General features: G+C 36.2%; 1 protein-coding gene and 2 non-coding genes across 3 annotated transcripts; 1 reads left to right on the top strand and 2 right to left on the bottom strand.

Moving 5' to 3' along the window:
* Positions 1-2,874: 2,874 nt before the first annotated feature.
* On the top strand, positions 2,875-8,372 carry LOC100264333 (thiol-disulfide oxidoreductase LTO1). The gene is made up of 6 exons (XM_059736483.1): positions 2,875-3,361; positions 4,491-4,747; positions 4,835-4,944; positions 5,071-5,218; positions 7,262-7,399; positions 7,932-8,372. The coding sequence occupies exons 1-6, from the start codon at positions 3,007-3,009 to the stop codon at positions 8,007-8,009; spliced, it is 1,086 nt and encodes a 361-aa protein (XP_059592466.1). The 5' UTR covers positions 2,875-3,006; the 3' UTR covers positions 8,010-8,372.
* A 2,021-nt stretch (positions 8,373-10,393) lies between these two features.
* Positions 10,394-10,544, bottom strand: LOC132253705 (U4 spliceosomal RNA). The gene has a single exon (XR_009465591.1). It is a non-coding gene; the product is annotated as a U4 spliceosomal RNA (small nuclear RNA).
* Positions 10,545-11,039: 495 nt separating this feature from the next.
* Positions 11,040-11,190, bottom strand: LOC132253706 (U4 spliceosomal RNA). The gene has a single exon (XR_009465592.1). It is a non-coding gene; the product is annotated as a U4 spliceosomal RNA (small nuclear RNA).
* Between the last annotated feature and the right edge of the window lie 13,634 nt (positions 11,191-24,824).

Genomic DNA, 24,824 nt, shown 5'->3' on the forward strand with positions numbered 1-24,824 from the left:
TTAGGTCATGTTTGGTTGTTCGAATATTAGAACGGATATGATAAGATAAATGATATTATATCATACTTCATGTTTGGTTGGTGATGGGATAAGATAAGTTATCCTATCACTTATCATATCATATATTCAACCAAATATGGAATAGGATAAGTGATGAAATATATTATCTATCATTTTTTTTTTTATCCCTTTTATATGAAATATATTAATCACATGTTAAAATATGAGATATGCATATCCTATGTATCATATATATATTTATTTTTTATATATATACTCATTTTGTAAAATAAATTTTTTTATTATAAATTAAATTTATTGCTAAAATGAAAAACTAAAAAAAATTATAAAATAATATGATATATAAATTATTTTTATATATTGAATAACATAATATAAAAAAATACTTATAAAGTTTAAATATTTTAATCATAAATATTGTTAAATATAAGAGAAATTTTATTTTTTAGATAAAAAAATATGGGAATGTGATATCATTCTTATTTTAAACATTGAAAATAATATATTTCATATTATTTATTTATTTATTTCATAAATAATATAAACATAAAATAACATAATACATCTCATTAAATATGTCATCTTAGAATATTATGCTTATAAGATATGTATATTTAAGGATATCATATCTCATTGGACATCATATCTTAAGATACACATATTTTATCATATCTTATCCCATAAACTAAATGTAGCCTTAATTTGAATATGAAAGTGGCATGCCCAACATAGGGGCTTTCATATACTAAGGGTTAAACTAAAAGGAATGTTGATCTTGCCTCCACAACATTTCGAGTGTTGACCCAAGGGTTTTCCTAATCAAGTTTTGATTATTACAAAACAAGGTTAAGCCCACTAACATTTTTAAATCAAGTGAAGTTATCATATTTCAATGAATAATTCTTAAGAAAACTCAAGAAACCATGGAAGAAAATTAAATGACATGAAGATGTACATCCCTTGAAAACTTAAAGTGTCAAGGAAATTGGTAAGATGGTATTTTATAGTGCACTTAGGTCCAAAACTTTTTCATGCATTTCAAAGTTAACTTTTTCATGCATTTCAAAGTTAACTTTTTCATGCTATACTTAAGCTTAAAAAACTATTTTTTATTATAAAATTAGATGAATTTTTGTTTTAATTCAAAACCTTGAGCCTAATCATTTCTAAACCAACTTAAAATGATTTTTAAAGGGGTTACATAAGTTGCTGGAAGGTTGAAATCTAAAACCAAAAGTTTTTATGAACTTTTGGGTGTAATTGGTTAAGGGTAACCTGAATTGGTCAAATCAATTTGTAAATCAACTCAATCGATTGGGCTCACCAGATCAAGGACCAGTTGGGGATGCTAAAAAATCTTCTCTCTTCTAGTAACTAGTGTGTTGTTAGTTGAGGTTTTGGGTCACCCAATTGAGTTCCAATCAAGAGTTAATCAAACCTTAAAAGCACAAACAGTCACCTGTAAAACATTAAATGCACCAAAGACTAATCAATTGGTCAAACCGGAGTTCGATCAATCAAGGCTATTTTTTGTTGTTTTATGAGCTTGAAGTTGTTTTCTATAAATTGAAAGAGCCTACTGTATTGATTAAGAAAAGAACACTTGCATTGAATTAAGAAACTCCTACTTTCTCACTTTCAAGACTCTTCATTCAAGTGTATTGATTTCAAACTTGCTTATTCCTTTAGTGCACCATAAAATTCATCATAGTTTTTCTTGTATTATGAACTAAGTTCTTTTTAGGATTGGTAGTATTGAATTCATCTATCATCTATTCTTTTTGAGGAAAAAGACTTCAAGTGTATGCAAACTTGAAGAAAGAGTGAAGGTCCATTAGAACATTGTAATCTAAGCGTAAGAAGGTTGAAAACTTTAACCTTAAAGTCTTTGAGATAGTGGAACTCCTGCTCAATTAAGAACTTGAAGAGAGTGGATGTAAGTGGATTATCAAACCACTATAAAAAAAGTTGACAATTTATCTCTCTTCTCTTAACTCTTTATATTAATTATCTTGCTTAATTTTGCTTGTTTGTTTGTATTTGTTTAATATTTTTTTAAAAAATTAACACTCAATTCACACCCCCTCCGAGTGATTTACTTAACTTAATCAACCATCTTCATAATTGGTATCAAAGTTAGACCTCTTATTATTTTTATTTTTTTTAAGAATCTAAAAGGATATGACTAATTTTTACAACTCATCTCACATGGAAGGGTTTTCAATTAATCACCTCCATTCTTTTTGGGAACCAATTATTCTTATTAGAAAACTAGAATGCATGGTTTTAAAATTCATTGACTATGATATTTAGGATGTCATCAAAATGGTCCCTATGTTCTAACTAAAATAGATAATAGAGTACTTATTTCAAAACCAAGTCAGAAATGCGATGATCTTGTTTAAAGGAAAGTTCAATTAAATGCAAAAATTATTTATTATCTGTATTATACAATAGATAGACATGAGTATAATCGTGTATGCTAATGTGAATCCACTAAGGATATTTGGAGACTTCTTAAAATAACTTATTCAACAACTGATTAAATCAAAGAATCTATGATTGTACAAAAAAAAAAAAAATCCTCAAAAAATTGCTACCAAATTTAAGAGTGTGAGCTTGAGTCGGGCCACTAGGACCCATAGAAAAATATTGACTTCTTCAAAATAATGGGGACCACTAAGCAAGCTATAAGTTTTAATAACTAAGAATATAAGCAATAATGAGAACATATTAAAAAAAATAAGTACACAAGTATTAAGAAAAAATTGAAGTAAAATCACGATAATATACTAAAATCGTGTATTACCACTTTTAAGACAAGATATTTAACCCTTTGAAACCAGCATTTTTCACGAAATAATTTTTAAGTATGCCGTAAATTTGTCAAAAATCCAAGGATAGGCAGCCAAACGGACGCTGAAACCGCCAAGCTTGGCGAAGAAGGCGTAGACCTGTGGGCTTGTGAGGCGAAATTGGGAGTTGATGGCTAGCTTCGTCGTATCGTATCATCCGTTCTTTTCACCCACTCCTCGTTTGTATTCTCCATCTCCTTCTCCATCGATTCCTTCTGTAACCCAATGCAAGGGTTGGGGTCGCGGGGTTCTGATGCTTCCCCTTAAGTGCTTACCCAAGCAAACTCCGGATTCCGATACTGCGTCCTCGTCTTCTTCTTCTCCGAGCATTTCAGCATATAGTTGGTGTGCAGGACTTGGAGGTTTAGGGTTTCTGGAAACCACGTACTTGACTTACCTCAAGCTCACCAATTCCGATGCCTTTTGCCCCATTGGCGGTGGCACCTGCAGCGATGTCCTCAACAGTGACTATGCCGCCGTTTTTGGTGATTTTTGTTGTCACTATTGATACCATGTTGTTTCCTTAGGCTTTTTTTTTTTTGGATTTACTAAAAAATTTCATTGATTTGAGGGTTTTTGCACCAGATTGCCGAGGATTGGTTTTATTTTTTTGGTTCGGAGTGTAAATTGAAAATGAAATGCTTTTCTAGGGCGGGGAATTGATTGCGACGGTGAGGAAAGCATGTAGATTTCTAGGTCACTTCAGTGGCATGTTTTCTAATGTATTTTGAATTGGGGCAAATAAAGTAAACTTACAGTTTGGGATTGATCATTACATGAATGAAAGCACTGTTTTTTCCTGTTACTCATCTGATATTTTGTAATGAATTGGGAGTTCTTATGAACATTTCTTCCTTCTGAAGTGTGCAATTGAGCTAAGTGGGTTTTGGTGATGGGAAAATGTTCAGTTGTCTATGCTGTGATGATTTGTTTATGTATTGTTTATTTTTTGAGGTTAGTACATATGGAAACAACAGACATCCATGAAAAGAGTTAGCTCTTTTTTCTGATAATGGATTTCTGTTGTGATACATGTTTCTTGTGTGGAGATTAAACCTGCTATGGCCAAAATGATCATAACCTGTTGTTCCATCAAATGTTTTCAATATGTGATACCTTGTTATATGTTCTCTGACATTGCTCTTGGTGGCTTGCCTTAATTCCATGTAATCTGTCCTGTAGAGAAGCTGTTAGTTGGGTATGGATGTAAAAGTTTACTAACATACAACCTGCTTGTGGCAAATAAAGATGTAAGAGATGAGATGCTTTAATGGGAAAAAGCAAGTATGAACAATTTTTTGGTAAAGGGGGAATATTAATTGTATATGAATTCATTTGTATATTCACTAGGTCTATGCCTGTTATCAAACCAAAGGTTGATTTTTTTTGTGCCCATCTATGATGATGCTGTTTGTCTTCGGGAAGACAGTAGTTCAGCTTGTTGAATCTCTTGATTTATTTTCTTAAGTATCTTTCTTCATCTTATTCATTTTAGTGCCATGTTATTGTTTACATCAGGGAATTTTTAATTTGACTAGAAAATTATATACCAATTATATTGCAGGTGATATGTTTGAAAGAGGATTTCAATGATGATCCTTTTGCATTTGCCAGGTGTTCCTCTTCCATTAATTGGAATGGCTGCTTATGGGCTAGTTACAATACTTGGTTTACAGTTGGCTGGAAAGAATGTGCCTTTTGGAATTGGTGAAACTAATGGTCGTTTGCTTTTACTTGGGACCACTACCTCCATGTCTGCTGCAAGTGCATACTTCTTGTACATTCTAAGCACACAATTTCCAGGAGCATCATGCTCATATTGTTTAGTTTCGGCTCTATTGTCGTTCAGCTTATTTTTCACCTCTCTAAAGGTGAATTTTGTTTTTTGGCCAATTTGTGACTAATTGTTGTAGTCATTGGTACAAAACCATTAACCAGATAAGATTTTTTTTCTGTAGGATTTTCAGTTGAAAGACATACAGAAAACTGTGGTGCTACAGCTATGTATTGCTAGCTTGGTGGTTGCTACTTTAAGCACTTCATATAATACTTTGCCTGTCTCAACAAGGTAATATTGTACCTGAAATGCTTCACAGCATCTAATTTTGTTGCACTCCATAAGCTAGTCTGTTGGCCTGCTATTATGTTGAGGGAAAACTTGTGTTAATTTTTTTCCCCAATTCTACTTGCACAGCTTGGCTGAAATTGACCTGCAACCATTTACAGTTGAAATTACAACACAGTCAAGTCCTTTGGCTCTTTCTCTTGCAAAGCATTTGCGATCCATTGGAGCTAAAATGTATGGCGCTTTCTGGTGTTCACACTGTGTGGAACAAAAACAGGTACATCTTTCTTTATAACTCCTATATAAAACTTGTTTTGAAATTAGAGTGCTTAACATAAAAAATTCTTAACTAGTCAGAAGAATGTAACACAGTTGATCATTTTCTGTTCATGTCTTTTAGGCAGTCTCAGACAGAGTGCTGAAGTGAATATCCAAGACATGAGACATAAATCAATATTACTGATTTTCAGAGTAAAATAAGGTTATTAATGATTTTTATAAATTCTACTGAACCTGCATAGATAGCTGCTTACATGGTGAAATATTGGGCTCCTCAATTAAAGGACAAATGTTATAAACATGGTTATTATTGTTTATTCTTTATTGCTGTCTTGTAGGCTGAAAGAAAATCCTTGGCTTGATTGCTGTCTTGAACAGAGTCCTCCCTTTGTCTATTTGAAATCATTGTTTGATTAATTAACGATCTCTTGACAATTGTCACACTGATATACCTCTGGCCTATGCTCGTCCATTGAGCCCAAACAAATTACATCCATGAATAATGTGGATTCACATTCAATGAGAACTAATGTCTCCACAGCTTCATCAGTGGTATGGTCTGTTTTCTTCATGATATTCATCCCTCTCCTGCAACTGCCTACATCATCTGTGGTAACTCATTAACTCTAATGTTGACATGTCCATTAACCCCACGCTTCTATACTGCTGCAGACCACATAGGTTTGATTTATCACTTAAGTGGAAGTAGCTGAATGGAGCTTATTTAGGTCAACCTGCAACATTTGATCCGATTGATGAACATTTTCAGAATGCTTAATACTTGAGATGCATTAATCAGTAGCAACTTACAAATGGAAGTTCCCGTTCCTCTTCCTGGGTTGGGGCTGGTTGTGTTTGCAACCTTTTCTTGTATTTTTGGTTGGGTTTAGGCTATCTGAAGAAAAATGAGGGAGAGAACAAAGGAATTCCTCTCAAATTAGATGCCCATATGTGGCAAAGCTAGGCTGGATTCAGAGGAACCCAAGGGGCATATTATTCACTCAGCAAACTTGTGTTTTTGATCCTTTGTTCTTTTCCCTAGTCTTTTATAGGCAAATAAGAATTCAATAACAGACACATAGGAAAAGAAAAAAGGGGCAACCAAAATACACATGATGTATAAAGAGAGCATGTTAGAGGTTGAAAAGAAAAACAAGCAAAATAAACCCTTACTCCTTAAATAGTTGATATCATCTATCACAGATCCAGTATCAAAGTCTAAGCAGTACTAGACCAAGATAATAAAGGTTTTATGGAAGTATTTCACACGAGTTCTGAACTTCCTTTGCCTTAAAAATATCTTTTGTTCCAATCTCTCCAAATGCTCCAAATCAAGCAAAGAGGAGAGAGTCTCCAAAACCTCATATGACTCTGAATGATGCTTTTAGCCAACCTAACAATAACTCCTTGAAAGACTGGGGGAGTGCCCAAGAAATGCCAATTAAGAGAACAACAAAGCCTCACACCAAACCCACAATAAATAAGAATATGCTTATGCAATTCATACTGACTAACAAAAAGAGCAGCCTCTTTTCATTAGCTGATTTATTGTAAGAATTTTCTCCTTAGCAACCTCCAGAGTAATGAAACTGACTTTAGAAGGCTCCAATGGAAGCCAAGCCTCCCTAGCTAGGAAAAGAACCAGATACCCTCTGGGTTGGAAAACTGCAAAAGTATTTGACACAGAAATTACTGTTCTTTGTAAACTACAAAACCAACTTATCAAGCATCCTTCACCAACTGAATACTTTTCCCAAGTTATTAATTCCTGTAGTTGAGATATAAATTGAAATTTTATAATCAGAAGATTATTTGTTTTCTTTCTTTTCAACCCACCTTCAATTAGTGTTTTACTTTCTTAAAGAACGGTTCGGAGTAAGGAATGTTTATAGAAAACATACTCTATCAGGCTTTTCTGCTTGCAGCTAAATAGCTAACAATCATTCTTGTATTTTCATTTTGAAAACAAGTTTTCCTTATTCCCTCTAATGAAATTTATTATTTCCATTACCTATGTTTCTTTTTTCTTCTATTGATACAGATGTTCGGACGTGAGGCAGCAAAGCTATTGGACTATGTGGAATGCTTCCCTAATGGATATAGGAAGGGAATTAAAATGGACAAGGCTTGTTCAGCTGCTAGAATTGAGGGGTTCCCAACATGGGTAATAAATGGAGAGGTGAAGGAGCTCTTCTTCTGAAACTTTTCTCTTTGTTTATTGTAGTTAAACCCTGCCCTCCAGCAAACATTTTTCTGAACTTTACACCAAAAAAGCTCTTTTCAAGTTGCCAGGGTAGTTCTAGTACTGGCTGATGATGGTTTTGCTCAATGCTCATCCTTAAATGGTTTCCTGTAGTTGCATTTTTCGTAGAATAATTTATTCGGATTGTCTCATCCTTGAGTTATCACCTCATGCCAGATTTTCAGAGTGCCTCCTTGGAAAAGGTTTATCAATAGCCTGTCAAGAAAACCTATATTTTGATTAGATTACTGTTGGATCATCCACGTCTCTTCTTTGCATCCTTCACTAAATGGATGGCAATTGATCTTGGTTTCCAAGCTCCACCAACACCAACCCTATTTCTTCACTTTTGTCCAACCCCCAACACACAAACCAAATACAGCATTCGGTCTGAGGCCTGATGATGATCATATGATGTCCTCTTTTTGAAAGATTGATTCATTGTTAACAATGGACATTCTTCTTTCAGGTTTTGAGTGGAGAACAAGAATTTTCAGAGCTTGCTCGAGCATCTGGATTTGATTTTGACAGTTCTAGTCAAACCTAATTGAAATGAGCCATTGTGGTGGTAGCATTGCAGACAGCTACAGCTCTTGGATGACCTAGTTGCAGCCATTGCACATAACTGTTTCCTATGCTCTCTTGAACCTTCGAGTGCTCAGGTTGGGGCCCATGCCAGTGTTTTCCAGAAACTGTTATTTCTAACGAGTGTGGTGATGAGAAACAGGGAGAGGGATTGTACCGAGGGTAAATAAAAAATTCACGTCTATACCTTTTCTTATTGTAATCAGAGTGTTCTAAAAAAGCAGTGTTGAACTGAGCCATCAAACTGATAATTGACTGTATTGTTTAGTGTCATGAGTGGCATCTTGCAATGATCATCCTTCAAGAACAAGATATTTGAGTGGCATCTCTTTCTTTCTTATCGGCCATTGTTCACCAACTAGAAATATCAAGTGTAGGCAGTTTCTGAACACTTGGTAGAGAATGGGTCATTCCATGGTAGAGAATGTGTCTTTTGGTTAACTAGAACTTAGAAATAAGTTGAATGGTGTAGCATTGCTACATTAGAATGACGCAACTTGGCCTTGCCAGTTGACAAAGTTGTGGGTTGAGCATCTGATTGTTGTTGTTGGTCGTAGGCCAGAAGACAAATACTTATAAATAGTATCTCCCGATGCTGATCCTAGTGGCTAATACCTAGTGAAAATGATGTTAGAAGTATGCCGAATTTTCCGTACAAGTTGCTAGGAAAAAACCGTTCACTGGCCCTGCCTTGATTCAGAAATAACACCACTAAAAAGAGAAACCTCCTCCATCTAAGAAGCCCCCCATTGCAAACTCAACCAATCAGCTAGAACCAGGGGAGAATAAGAGAAATGAAGGGAAAAAAATTTCTGGGTTTTTGAAGTGGAAATTTTTTATATAACAATAATTAATAAAACGACTGGAGGTTCTACCTTCGCATTTGGGTTCCCAAAAACTACATCATCTGGGAACCTTTCACGTAAATTTTTTGCCTGATAAGTAGCTTCACAGCCACTCTTATTTGAATGGCATCAGCAGAGAAGCGGGGCACGTTGTTCCCCATCAACATACCCATGGCGTCGGCCTCCGCCCCTTTGGCGGCCATACTATATCAGACATTGGCACGATTTCTTTATGTATCTCCTTCTGCCAATGTTCTTTGCCTCTTTGATGCTAATTTGACATCTAATACTCTCAAAAAAGTTGGATCAGTTGGACAATTTTGTGATAATCGCCAAAGCTATGCCATCTTTATTCTGAATTTCTGTGTGCTGTCAATGATCAGCACAACCATGGCATTTTGCTAAGGTATTGGTCTAAAAACTTGTTACTCGTGTTTTCTTGGAGCAAAGCAAACCGATTATGTGATCTAGTTGAGTAGTGTTTTCCCCTATTGATTTGTACTGTAAGGTATTGAATTTGTGGTTTTGGGGTTTATACATAGACAACATCTTAATGAATTAAGTGGCACCATAGAGACCGGACATGTATGGGACAAAGGTTTTGTTGAGCTGAATGATGGATAAAGTGAAAATCTAGTTTTGGATTGTTAACCAATTTTATTTCATGGCTTGATCTTATGTAGTACGAGTGGTTGCTGAATGATGTCACTTTGCCCTTTTTCCCTCACACGGTCACACCATAGACCGATATGTAACACATCCACAAGCATGAAAGCACATGGGTGATGGCGAATGCAAACTTTTCTCTACCCTTATACCATACTTCTGTTTTATCTATCATCATTCTACCTTGTTCATGGTTTATGTACAGTTCCATGTGCATATGTTTAAAACTAAAGCAATGGTGATGGGACAGCGATACCCCATGAATTGTTTGATGCAAACATTATGAAACTGATGTCATATTTCACATTCTGTATTTACATGTGGGCTCATTCATCCATACAATTTTGAAGCTAGGTAAGGTGCCTGGGAACCTTGTGGACTTGTGCTCTAATGCAGGGTCTCGTAACCACTTGAGTTTTCCTATGGGTCATTAGTCAATTTCGTCATCACGGCACAATACTTTGTATGGTTCTTCTACTTGTGCCTCTGATACTACCATGGAGCAATGTGAAGCTTAAATGGAAAGGCTTGGCTTGTATTTTCTTCTGGGTGGGAGCTTGAACCCATTGGTTCAAGCAAGGTCTATTTGAATATACACACCATTTTCATTTTGCAAGTAAGGTCTATTTGAACTAAGCAATGTATTTGAAACATTTATCTCAAAAATCTCTTCTACTATTAAACACTATCCCAAAGGTCACAAACATAACTTTGATTAACTCAAATCCCGAGTTGAAAATGGTGGTACGTTTAAAGTGCTCCCATTTTCTAAGTGAGAACGAAATAAACTTAAAGACTGCAAGTAAATAAGGAAAATTGTAAAGTTGCATTGCAGGGCTTTACCCCTTAGGGAGCCCTTCCAGAAATTCTCAATGGCCTGGGCCAAACCCAGGCCAAAGAGGGGGTTTGGAAATAGTTTTCAACCAGCAATTGACGCGCCTCGGTTAGAACCTCATTAGCTGCGTCATTGCCCCAAGCGCAAAGATAATTTTAATTGATCCTTTGCCTTCCATTTTATAATCTCTAGCTCCTCGATTAATTCCTATCTGGTTCCGATGTGGGACAACCCGCCTTCAAAGGTCCTCTCCCTGGTTTCTTATTGGTATAAGATCCTACGAAATCGGATCTATTTCAACTATGCAATGTATTTAATTAGATCATTTTCATCTCGGAACTTCTGGTCTGAAGCCCTCATGTACGAGTCTCAAGGTCTCACATTTCTCTAATGAAGCAAGAAGATTCCCAACCGAAAATATTCTTATTTACTTAAAAAAAAAAAAAATCATAATTATTCTTATTTTTAATAAAAATACTTTTAAAATATAAAATTTAAGAATGAAACATTTATCACTAACCATTATATACCCCTATCCCACAGGGTCATAAACTGAACATGGAAGTGAAAAGCAATTAAACCTATAAACTGCTACTCATAGAAGCATATACAATAAAGGATAATCTTTTAAACTTGTGTATTGTAGGGCTTTACCCCTTAGGGAGCCCTTCCAGAAATTCTCGATGGCCTGGGCGTAACCCAGGCCAAGGAGGGGGTTTGGAAATAGTTTTCAACCAGCAATTGACGCGCCTCGGTTAGAACCTCACTAGCTGCGTCATTGCCCCAAGCGCAAAGATAAAACTAATTGACTCTATGGCTTCCGTTTTATAGCCCATAGCTCCACGATTAATTCCTGTCTTGGTCCGATGTGGGACAACTCATCTTCAAACAGGTGCTCTCCCTCGGTCCCAATCCGAATTTGAGAACGCATCTGAACCATCAGTCCCTTGTCATCATTCCAGTCTTTCCAGATCCCGCAACTTGAGCGGCGTGCATTAATCCTCGCTCTAGCCATGTATCAGCAAATAAGACAAAAGAAATTTATAAATAGATTAATTATTTTGGCTTATTTTTAATAAAATCTAATAGTTATTATTTAATAACTTCAATTATTTTTAAGTTATTCATTCAAAATTTATTACTTGATTTTCACTTTAAGGTATTAAGATTGTTTCTAAAATTTGGTTAAAAGTTATTTAAATAATCAAATTAACCTATTTACCCATGTGTAATTTTAAAAAATATTTATCATTATTAATCTTTGACAATGAATTTGATCATTAACATTTATAGTAAAGGTATTTGAAATTCAAAATAACTTATTTATTTTGATTTAATATTTAAAATTATTTTAAATTTTAAATTATGGTATTGTAGACTCCTATATGGACCGGGGACTTTGGTTTTTTATTATTCATTTTATTTTGGCTATTTCCTCTCATTCACTTGTTGGCCACCCAAGAGTGAGCCGGGCATTTCATTTAGGAGTGGGGGACGACCTCTGCAGAGGAGTGGGCTGCCTGGGACGTGTGGCAAAAGATAATACCACCTTGCCATGGTGGTGGTTAGGGATGAAGACTTTTTTGCTGAACGGGGAACAGTAGAGTAGCTGGGAGAGATGGTGAAAACAGGGAGGAAAAATAGAGTAAAGAGATGTAGAGTGGGGTTAGAGAAAAAACTGGAGCTAGGGATCACCTGAATTAGGGTAGAAGATACTTAGGTGGTTGGAACTCATGGATTGAAGCGGGATTTCGGATGAAGAGTGAGTTGTTTGGGAAGGCAAGGAGAATTTGAATGTATTAGTATTTTGAACTCAAAAGTTTTTATGAAAATAAGTATATGTTATATCTCCTATTGGTAAGCATGATTGAAAATATTTTATCCATGAAATTGTATTAATGTTCCCTATTGAGCTTTAAGCTTATGCTCATTCGTTGATAATTTTTCAGGTACTCTCAGTTCGGGCGAGGAGTGATGGCTAGGTTGGGGAATTTTTCTTTGTTAAGATTTTGGTTCAAACTTTATTTTGGACATTGTTTAGTTGTTAAAATTTAATTCTCGTTTAAATTATTTGAATTTGGAGTTATTTGAACAATAACACTCTAGTTGATATGTTAGTTTTTTTAAAAGTTGATACTTAGAGATTTTAGAATTTTGTCTTATTACTTTGAACATGAATTTGATAATTAGTAAATTTTCAGTTATAATATGAATGCTTGTATCATTTCCACTTTGAGTCTTTGGGCTTGAGGTGTGAAATGAACGTCATGCCCTTGAAGTGGGTTTTGTGGCGTGACAAATTCAACATTCGAGATAAAAAAATTTTCGCTTTTTTTATTTTATTTTTCAACAAATTTCCCAATATTTCAACCAAGTAACACAGCTTTGGTCATTTTAAATCTTTTTGTTACAGTGTAGGATTCGAACTAGGCCAAAAGGCTTGAAGGTTAGCCATCAAGGCAAGTCTCCCATTTCTATATTAATATGTTAAAGTTGATTATTAAAAGAATATTTTAATATTGTTATATCATTTAAATGATAATTAAATATAAAAAATCTAAATATTTAAGAAAAACCATACATGTATCATTATTTATTTGAATTAAATAAATTATAATTTTAATATTAAATGTATCATCATTTATCTCATTATTTCTATTTTAAGAAATTACTATCATTTCACATTTAATTTTTTTTAGATTTATTATTTTAATTTCATTTAATTGTGAATATTTTTATTTTAAAATATTAAAAATATAAATTATTCAAAAATTGATAAAATATAATAATAATAATAATAATAATAATAATAATAATAATAATAATAATAATAATAATAATAATAATAATGAGGTTCTAATATTTTATAAATTAAAATTAATTGGATAAGATAAATTATTAATATAATTTTAATTATTTAAATAAATTAATATCAATAAAAAAAAAAGTTGTCACCATATGTAGTAAAATTTTAGAATTAAAAATAAAATATTTTATATAAATCTTAAAAAGGATTTAATTTTTTTTATTTAAAATGTAATAAAACATGTTTTAATAAAAATAGTTTTAAAATTTTAAAATAAATGAATATTAATATATTAAAGGAATTTAAGATAATTTTAAAAAAAATATATATATAAATATTATCTTTGACCATAACTATATCAATTACACTTGTAAAATAACTTTAATATGTATATTATAATTTATTTTATCATTTTTTGAAAATTTTCTAAGTATTTTCATAAATTTTGAATAATTTCCACGATATTTTTGTTAAAATATTTATCGATATATCCGTAAAATCAAGTATTGATATATCCATATTTATTAATATTTTCATCATTCCTTAACACTAATATTATACCCATTATTATAATTATTGCTTATTGTAGCATTTTGGGGCATGTTTTGTGCAGTTCATTTTGCCAGGTGGAAGGCTCCTGGAAGACAACGTGTCACCTTGTGGTTGGCTGCCAGGGAATCATGTAGTGGGTGAAAGAAACGAATGAGGAATGGACACGTGCATGGAAATATGTTGGGGTGGTTTGAAAGAAATTAAAAAAGATGGCAGGTAAGGGAGAACATATTTTGTTGCCTGTAAGGAGAAGATATTTTTAGTTGCTTGGGGAGCAAGTAGGGGGAAGCAGGAGTAGAGATATTTTTCTGAGGTGAGATGGTTAAAGGATGGAGAGAGAGAGTGAGGGGGGGGGGGGGCAACTTTTTTTTTTGGGTTACAGAGAGATTTTGGGGGGTAGCTTGGAATAAACCAAAAAAAGGAACTTGAGAAGATAATTGGGAATGGAAGAAGAGAAAGAGTTTTTTCTGCAGAGAAGAGCCATAGAAGGAGAGAGGAAAGGTATGACTGTCATGGATTCTTTGATTTTCTTTATCGACATATAGTCTCTTTCTCTTTTCTCAATATTTTTGTGGATTGCTTGATTAGGTGTTTTAGTTTTACAATTCTCGCTTGGTTTATGGGTTTATTGTTGCTATCTCCATCATTTTTTGGGGGTGTGATTTGAGAGCAATACAGTTCTGCTTTAACTTCACTATGCATCATGTGGGAGCCTTGTTTTTGTTCTTATTTCCATGGGATACATTCTAGTTCACTCACCTATAGCCAAGCCTGTTGATCTAAACATGAAACATGGCTTTGGTTGTTTTATTTGCTTTGTTAGTTTGTGCTTTGTTTTGTTTTTCCATTCCCTTGTTTTGGTATCTTGCCTCATTATACATTAGGTTGTACATCTCTACCTAAGAAAGCTAGGTAATGCAGCCATAGAACATAGTTCGTGAGTGTTGAGGGTGAATGAAGTTCCTCCAGTTGATTTGGGTTTGTGCAAAGATCTTGGATAGGAAATAAGCAGGATACTGCTCAAGCTATGTCTTGTGGAAATACTGTTATTATGGTTCATCTAGATCAATTCGTTACTAAGAATGTTACACTAATCAATGAGAAAGAAGTTGATGCTCATCCAGTCATGGCAATAAAGCTCTCTACCTCACCTATTGTTCACGTTGCAATGCAATGCAAGGTTAAATCCTACCCTCTTACACTTGTTGAAGATTTGGAGCCTTCTATTAAGCATATTCTAGGTGGTTTATGCTATTGATGGATCTACTGTTGCTCTAGTTGTTGTCCAAATATCTAAGGAAGCAGGTCGTTTGATTGATGAGGTGGTCACCTACCTTTTCAGCTTTGAAGGATGGAAAATATCACTGCATGCATTGGAGGCTACAAAAAAGCCGCAAAATAAAAATAAAAATAGGACCCTTGAACTTATGCCCTTGAGCTATGCTCTTGCTACCAAGCTTGGTACCCGCCTCACTGAGGGTAGGAAGAATGGAACTTGCTCATGGCTGAAGCCTGATGGTAAGACTCAAGTCATTATTGAGTATCACAATGAGTTGGTGCCAGGTGAACCAAACATGTCATATATTTGCTCAAGGTATTATAGGGCTCTAGAACTTATCTTTGGGGTTACAGAATATATAACTGCCATTGATATGTGGTCTGTAGGCTGAGTTGTGGTTGAGCTTCTTCTTAGCCAACCACTGTGAGAAAACAAAGGTTATGCTTAGTTAAGAAAAACACCCAAAAGGAGAGGGGGGTGAATTGGGTTTTTCAAATCTTTTCAATCACAACAAATTTAAACAAAATATAAGCAAAGTAAAGAGATAGAGTTTAGAGAATTCAAACTCGAGTTTATAGTGGTTTGACACTTCCTTGCCTACGTCCACTCTCCTCAACCTCCTAACCGAGTGAGGGTTCCACTAACTTGAAGCTTCAACCAAGCTTCCAATCTTCTTACACTTGGATTCCAGCTCCAATGGGCTCTTACACAACCTCTTCAAGATTCAACCCTCTTGAAGGTTTTAACACTCAGATTGTTACAAGATATAATCACTCAACCTAGCTTAAGGAAGGCTCAAATACAAGACAAAGCTAGGATGACAAATAAGAGTGCACTAAAGGATATGCAAGTGGTGATTTAATGCACTATGAAAGAAATGAGAGCTTTTTGATCAAGAACAGGTAGGTAGGCTTTGAATGCAAGTGTTATTTCATCAATAAATGAAGTAGAGCTTTCAATTTATAGGTTTCTAAGCTCAAGAGTCAAAAACAGCAAAAGGTAACCTCGTCCGGTCGAGCTAAGGGCCGACCGGTTCACTAGCCGTTAGAGCATTTAATGCATGACAGGTTACCGTTGCCTCAACCGGTCCTCGACCGGTAAGAGAAACACCTCAATTGGGAAGAGAAGGCTACTGGGAGAGAGAGAAGGTTTTTTACCTCCCTCAACCGGTCCTCGACCGGTTGAGCCTTTTTGGCCCCGAAAACCTATTTTTTTTATTTCTTTCTTTTCTAACACTTAGGCAAGGTCTTTAGGAAAATTATTAAGCCAATTATAAAACATTTTGCCTAAGGTACATTAGTTAAAAACTCGGGTTTTAATGAAATCGACGTTTTAAATAATAAACCGAGTTTTCAAAGATGCATGAAACATGTGAAAATCCTAAGTACACTCATGCATTCATCTTACATTAGTTTCCTATGATCACAAGTCTTCCAAGCGTCTCGATCTTTTATCCATTTGGTCCTTTGATGAATTTTCGAGTTTATACCTGAGATTCTTAAACATTTAAACCAATTAGTCACTTAACCATGGTTTGTTATCATCAAAACCCGATTAGGAGAACCCTTAGGCTAACACACTGTTTCCTGAGGAAAGTGGTGTTGATCAATTGGTGGAAATCATTAGGATTCTGGGTATACCCACTAGAGAAGAATTAAGTGCATGAATCCAAATTACAATGAGTTCAAGTTTTCACAAATCAAAGCTCACCCATGGCACAAGCTTTTCCATAAGCAAATGCTCCCAGAAGTTGTGTATCTTGTATTAAGGCTACTCCAGTATTCGCCAAATTTGAGATGCACCACCCTAGAATCATGCACACATTACTTCTTTGATGATTTAAGATAGCCAAATGCCTGCTTGTCAAATGGTCGGCCTCTTCCTCATTTATTCAATTTCATAACTCAAGAGCTGGTACACTCAACTTCTGAACTGCGTCAACGTCTCATTCCTGAGCATGCAAGGAAATAAGTTCATGAGCATGCACTGGTTTCATCTGTAGGCAATACAAAGGGGTTTTTGGATATGCTTAGTTGTCCCACAAGCCATGCTATCTTCGTCCAGTAATCTAGGCCCACCATCCTTTGGCCTTCACAGAATAGCCACAGGAAATATGAGGCCTAAGAGAGTTCAAAAATACTATGGCCAAGCTTATGGGAAAAGTGAGAGGAACAATGAAGTTCAGTTTGTTGTGAGTACTCCTTGTTGCTTCCACTCCCACCATGTATGCAAGGAATCTCCATGAACACCACCCAAAACCTTCATACTTGTCAATCTCACTATCTCCTATCATCCTTCAACACTTCCTACCCTTCATACCCATTTTCCTTACACCACGTACCCTTCATACCCATTTCCCATACACCACGTATCCTCCATGCCCATCTTCAAACCCACTCCTCTCTTTAAATCTTCGCACATACCCATTAAACTCATTTCCCCGATATCCCTCTCGCTCATTTTCCATACATTCCCTTACATATTCCCTTTCTCATTTCTTTCCTAGACGCATGCATGGCCATGCATGGTCCCGCGTAACTGTGCTACCCATAAATTCAGTAATAATGAGCTCTTCCAACGTCGTAGCGACTTTCCTACGATGGGTTCTTCCCTCCACAGGACGCACGACACCGATGGAAGTCTTTCCATTGCCTTTGTGTCATCGCCGGCGGAGTTTGAGAGCTGGATTTCATGGGCTATAATCCCCAGTGGAAGTGACAGGGCCGGAGTGCAGTCACTCATCTCATTCAAGCAGACCGACGGCTCCATGACTGTGAAATCCTACAAGTTAAGCCACTACCAATCAGTGGAGCAAAAGAACCTCACCTTGGGGGTTCCTGACATGAGCGCTGAGAGATTCAACTGTTGGAAATCAAGCCAGCATCCTCTGTTTACTTCTGTAATTAGTGTAATGTACAACCTTTATTATAATTGATTTAGGAGTAATTCTAGCAAGGTAGTTTATTCACTTTCCATGTAAGAGTAGTTTATATATTTAGGAGTAATTCTAGCAAGGTAGTTTATTCACTTTCCATGTAAGAGTAGTTTATTCACTTCCCATGTAAGAGTTTATTCACTTTCCATGTAAGGGAAATTCCATTCCGGAATTGTCTCATATCCGTAGGCTATTTATTTATGCTTTCATTCATTGTAAAGGAAGGTATCACAGAATGAATTGAGGTGTTCCTCCATATTTTGTCTTCAAATTCTTCATATTTTTCTTCAAATTCTTCATGGTATCAGAGCAGATTTAATCTTGTCTCATCGTCTTCATCTTTAGTCAGTTTTTTTTTACTCAATTCATTATTCTAATTTATGCCTAAATACGGTCCAGCCTTTGGAATGGTTACCAACTCATCATCCTCTACTTCTGATATCATCATCTCATCGTCTTCATCCTCTCATCAGATGGAAACCTCTCATCTTCCAATCACAGCCCATAAACTGAATGGGCAAAATTATTTGCAATGGTCTCAGTCCATATTAATGTTTATACGGGGAAAGGAGAAAGATGACTACATCACCGGAGCTTCGGCGGCACCAGAAACCACAGCATCAACCTACAAAAAGTGGATAGCAGAAAATAATATGGTCATGTCCTGGCTAGTCAACTCTATGACCGCTGACATTGGTGAAAATTTTCTGTCATTTGATACTGCCAAAGAAATCTGGGACACTGCAAAAGAAACTTTCTCAGACAAGGAAAACACATCTGAAATCATCCAGATTGAAGGCATCCTCCACGATTTGCGTCAAGGAAACCTTACGGTAACTGAATATTTCAATACTCTTACTCGTCTATGGCGTCAACTTGATACGTTTGAGGTTCATAACTGGAATTGTGTTACAGATGGTTTTTTGTATAAAAAGATTGTCGAAGGGAAACGTGTGTTTAAATTTTTGTTAGGTTTGAACAAAAATCTTGATGAAATCAGAGGAAGAATCATGGGAGTAAACCCCTACCTAGCCTCAGAGAGGCATTCTCTGAAGTCCGTCGCGAAGAAAGTCGGAAAAATCTCATGATGGGATCCCATCAACAACTGAATATGGCAGAAAGCTCGGCTCTTAAGACTCAATTCGCTCCTTTTGACAACCGTCAAAAAATTAAAGGAGGTAGACCTTGGTGTGATCATTGCAGAAAGCCGGGACACTCAAGAGAAACTTGTTGGAAGATTCATGGAAAGCCAGTAGATTGGAAGCCACGTCAACCACTTGAGAAAGAAGGACGAGGCAATCATGTGGCTATCGATGAACAATCGCCACAACCTGAAGCTAGCCCTTTTAATAAGGAGCAAATGGAGATGCTTCAGAAACTACTATCTCCTCTTTTGTCAGTACAGTCACAAACTGGCTCATCTTCCAACCAGGTCATTGGTTCCGGAACCTTGGCTCACAAAGGTAATTTTTTGAGTGCCTTCACTGCTGGTAAGAAACGTAAAAAACCTTGGATAGTGGACTCAGGAGCATCTGATCATATGACGGGAGATGCGACAATTTTTGACACATATAGCTCATGTCCAAATAATTTAACAGTCCGAATAGCAGATCTATCAAGGGATCTTACTCTCAACTCTGTTCTCCTTGTTCCTAACTTGGACTGTAATTTATTGTCAATTAGTAAACTCACTAAGGAAAAGAGGTGTATTACTAATTTTTCCTCCACTCACTGTGAATTTCAAGATTTGGATTCGGGGAAGACGATTGGCAATGCTGAGGAATGCTCTGGACTCTACATCCTTAAGGAGCACCACGATCCATAAGAACAACCTCAAATGACAGTTGGTAGTAATTCTTTTTCGGTTTCATGTCAAAATAACGATAATGCAATTAGGTTGTGGCACTATCGCTTAGGTCATCCAAATGTTATGTATCTCAAGCATTTATTTCCTTCATTATTTAATAAAAATCCACAATCCTTTGAGTGTGAAATCTGTCAATTATCAAAGCAAGTCCGGTCTCATTTTCCCATTCAACCCTATAAAGAGTCTAGTCCATTCTCAATGATTCATAGCGATATTTGGGGTCCGTCAAGAATAAAAAATGTAACTGGTACTAGGTGGTTTGTCTCATTCATAGATGATCACACTAGATTAACTTGGGTATTCCTCATGAAAGAAAAATCTGAAACGAGTCAAATTTTCAAAAATTTTAAAAATATGATTCAGACCCAATTCTAGTCAAAAATACAAATTCTAAAGTCTGATAATGCTAGGGATTATTTCAACTCCATTCTAGGAGAATTTCTAGCACAAGAAGGGATAGTTCACTTAAGTTCATGTGTTGATACCCCACAACAAAACGGAATCGTTGAAAGGAAAAATAGGCATTTGTTAGAGGTGGCTAGATCACTAATGTTCTCCATGAATGTTCCAAAATTATTCTGGGGGCAAGCTGTCCTTACGGCAGCCTACCTCATCAATAGGATGCCGTCTAGGGTACTAAAATTCCAAACACCTTGTCAAACACTCCTAAAATCCTTTCCGACTACTCGTCTCATCTCCACCGTCCCACCCAAAATTTTCGGATGCTCTGTCTTTGTTCATATTAATCAACAACATAGAAGTAAACTTGATCCTAGGTCACTCAAGTGCATCTTTCTTGGGTATTCTTCAAATCAAAAAGGGTATAAGTGTTACTCTCCGGTCACAAGAAAATTCTACAATTCAATGGATGTCACCTTTTTTGAAACCCAACCTTACTATCCCAAAAATGATATTCAGGGGGAGAATTCAACTCAGGAATATCAATTTTGGGATCTTGAGTCATTCAGTGAGTCACCCATCACCACTGAAAATCACATTCCTCCAGAGTCATTTAATCAACCCGAGTCCATTGTTGACTTGTGGGATAAGGAGCACATCCAAGAGGAAACGGAGGAAAGAGCACTTTCTCAACAAACCCATGAGGCAGAATCGGGTCCTAATCCAAGCAAACTTCCAGGTAACAACGCTCCTGATGGTACTGTTGATTCCGAGTTAGAAAATGATATTCTTAATATGCCCATAGCTTGGAGGAAAGGAGTTAGATCACGCACTCAGCATCCCATTGGAAATTTTATTTCTTATGATAAGCTATCACCTACGTTTCGTGCATTCACTTCTAGCATCACAGAGATACAAGTTCCTCAGAATATTCAGGAAGCTTTCAAGTATCCTAAGTGGAAGGCGGCAGTCGATGAGGAAGTTCGGGCGTTGGAAAAGAATGGTACGTGGGAAATTACTGACCTCCCAAGAGGTAAGAAACCAGTTGGGTGTAAGTGGATTTTCACAATAAAGTACAAGGCAGATGGTAATGTGGACATGTATAAGGCTCGGTTGGTCGCCAAAGGATTCACCCAATCCTATGGCATTGACTATCAAGAAACTTTTGCTCCAGTTGCCAAGCTTAATACTGTTCGTGTACTTTTATCCTTGGCAGCTAATCTCGATTGGTCGCTTCACCAACTTGATGTGAAGAATGCCTTCCTCAATGGTGACTTAGAGGAAGAAGTTTACATGGACATTCCTGCTGGACTTGAGACGACATCAAATTTCAACAAGGTTTGCAGACTCCGAAAATCCTTGTATGGTCTCAAACAATCTCCCAGGGCCTGGTTTGAACGGTTCACTAAGGTAGTGAAAGGGTACGGATTCGTTCAATGTCAATCCGATCACACATTATTTGTGAAACACTTCCCAGAAGGGAAACTGACAATTATCATTGTATATGTGGACGACATAATTTTGACAGGTGATCATGAAGAGAAAATCGACTTACTTAAAAAATTACTGACAAATGAATTTGAGATCAAGGATCTTGGAAACCTCAAGTACTTTCTCGGAATGGAGATTGCTAGGTCAAAGAAAGGTATAGCAGTCTCACAACGCAAATACGTTCTGGACTTATTGAATGAAACAGAAATGCTAGGATGCAAGCCGGTAGAAACACCTATGGATACAACTGTCAAACTGGAAGAAAGTGATGGAAGTGCGCCAGTTGATAAATGAAGATATCAACGTCTTGTGGGGAAACTCATCTATCTTTCTCATACAAGGCTAGACATCGGCTTCTCCGTTAGTGTGGTAAGTCAATTCATGAATAATCCAACCGAAAAACACATGACTGCTGTGATCAGAATATTGAGATACCTCAAGATGACACCGGGAAAGGGTCTCTTCTTTCAAAGAACAACAAAGAAAGAGATTGAGATTTTTTCAGATGCAGATTGGGCAGGTTCAGTGACTGATCGGAGATCAACTTCAGGCTATTGTTCATTTGTCTGGGGGAACTTGGTTACATGGCGAAGCAAGAAATAGTCAGTGCTAGCCCGTAGCAGTGCTGAGGCAGAATTTCGTGCTATGGCACAAGGTATCTGCGAGGAAAGCTGGTTGAACAGGCTGTTAGAAGAATTACGGGTTCCATTGAAGCATCCCATGGTGTTATACTGCGACAATCAAGCTGCCATCAGTATCGCTAAGAATTCGGTTCATCATGATCGAACTAAGCACGTGGAGATAGATCGACACTTTATCAAGGAAAAAATTGAAGAAGGAGTTTTCAAAGTCAGCTACACTTCGACAAACTGTCAAACGGCTGACATTCTCACAAAAGCTCTTGCTCGAGTTAACTTCGAAGATCTGACAGAAAAACTTGGAATGATCAACATCTACAACGCGGCTTGAGGAGGAGTGTTGGAAATCAAGCCAGCATCCTCTGTTTACTTCCATAATTAGTGTAATGTACAGCCTTTATTATAATTGATTTAGGAGTAATTCTAGCAAGGTAGTTTATTCACTTTCCATGTAAGAGTAGTTTATATATTTAGGAGTAATTCTAGCAAGGTAGTTTATTCACTTTCCATGTAAGAGTAGTTTATTCACTTCCCATGTAAGAGTTTATTCACTTTCCATGTAAGGGAAATTCCATTCCGAAATTGTCTCATATTCGTAGGCTATTTATTTATGCTTTCATTCATTGTAAAGGAAGGTATCACAAAATGAATTGAGGTGTTCCTCCATATTTTGTCTTCAAATTCTTCATATTTTTCTTCAAATTCTTCATCAACAAGTAAATGGTGATCTTCGCCATATTCTAGCTGCCAGCAAGTTGGACAATGGTGAATTAGGTGCAGCAAGTCAGGAGTACGGTCACCGATAGTAGACCTGTAATTTATGATGCTTAGTCACCGAATCCGAATGCCAAAAGAACTCAAAGAGGTTTTCAAGGTCTTTGACAATGATCAAAATGGATTTATTGCTACTACAGAGCTTTAGTATGTAATGATAAACCTCGGTGAGAAGTTGACTGATGAAGAGGTGGATGAGATTGATTCGAGAAGTGGATGTAGAAGGTGATAGGCAAGTAAGTTATGAGGAGTTTGTGAGGAAGACCCTTCATCAACTAGCATTTCACCTTCAAGAGAATTCATCACGATCCCAATGCATGCTATTGTCATCTTTCCCTAACATGAATCAATCCGGTGGCATGTTCATGACTTTAAATATCGATGCCCCACTTATAGGTGTTGCTCCATTGATGAGTTCCTATGGGGTGATGTCTTTGGAGCACTGTTTCCTCATCCAAGAATGCTAATGATGCCCGGTGGGATTAAAAAAACAATTTTGATGGTTCTGAAGATAGCGATTCGATAGCTTCTCAAATTTCAAGTAGTCTTAATCAGACCAAAATGGTGGTACTGGTTCATTAAAGTGTCAGTTCTCCCCGAAAGTCAACCTTGAAGTTCTTACTTTATGGAAAAACCAAGCAGTGGGGTCCAAAGGTGCAAAAGATCTTTCTGGTGTCAAAAGCAAAGCAAGTGACCAGTATCTTGCCAAGCTTGGAATAGGACCTTTCTCTTATAGTCTTACAATGCTATCAATTTATGATAAGGGTCCGGTTTTCAACTCTGAGGCATTTGATCCTACAGATGTGGACCTCATTGAGAAGTTTGTAGTTGATCTCTCTCTGGTTACCTCGCTTGCATTGGTTATCCCATACCCAACCTCAGTGCTCGCATTCCGGGTCTACTTGCATGATTTTGGTTTGCATGACCACTTTCTCTAGGCCCGTTTTCACTGCCCATACCTGCATGCATGACTTCAAAATTGATTTTTTGGAAAATCTAGTTTTCAAATGATTTAATTCTCAACTCTTCATCCCTCTTTAATGTTTAGGTTCCTCAAAATTCCGTTTTTAATAAAATTTTGTTGCCATTTTTCCTTCTGGCAAGCAATTTTCACATTTCCTCTGTTTTTAAAAATGTTCTAAAATTTAAATTTCATAATTTCAAGTGATGGAATTTATGAAATTGATTCATGCAAAAATAAATTGGGCTTTGGTGAGGGCTCAACATTGGTGATGTTTTCTTTAAAATAAAAATAAGTTTGAGTGAAGTGTCATGTGTGCCATTAGTGGTTTCATATTCTGTTTAGTGATGCGTATAACATATTTTATGCTCATTCTTGTGCACTGACCTCATTTCCTGATAACGCATTGTCGTTTGTTGCCAAGGTACGCACCCATTCTCACTCTAACCATTCTCCATGCATGCTCTAACTTTCAGTGTGTGATCATTTTCGTTTCCATCGATTTCCTTACCAATTATCATGATTGTTTCATCTTATTAGTAAAGACCCGTTTTTTAGGGACTTAGAGGAATGCTACTGTCTTTACCGTACCTTCTCAATAAGTAATCTGACCCTCAAGCTCATATTTGGTTTCCACGAACCACATTTTCCAAATAAGGAGTCACACTTATGGTTTTCTTTCTTATTTTGTTCACCCTTTAAAAATAAAAGAAAAATAAGTGACAACTC

This window comes from Vitis vinifera, chromosome 4, assembly GCF_030704535.1.
Source record: "Vitis vinifera cultivar Pinot Noir 40024 chromosome 4, ASM3070453v1".
NCBI lineage: Eukaryota > Viridiplantae > Streptophyta > Magnoliopsida > Vitales > Vitaceae > Vitis > Vitis vinifera.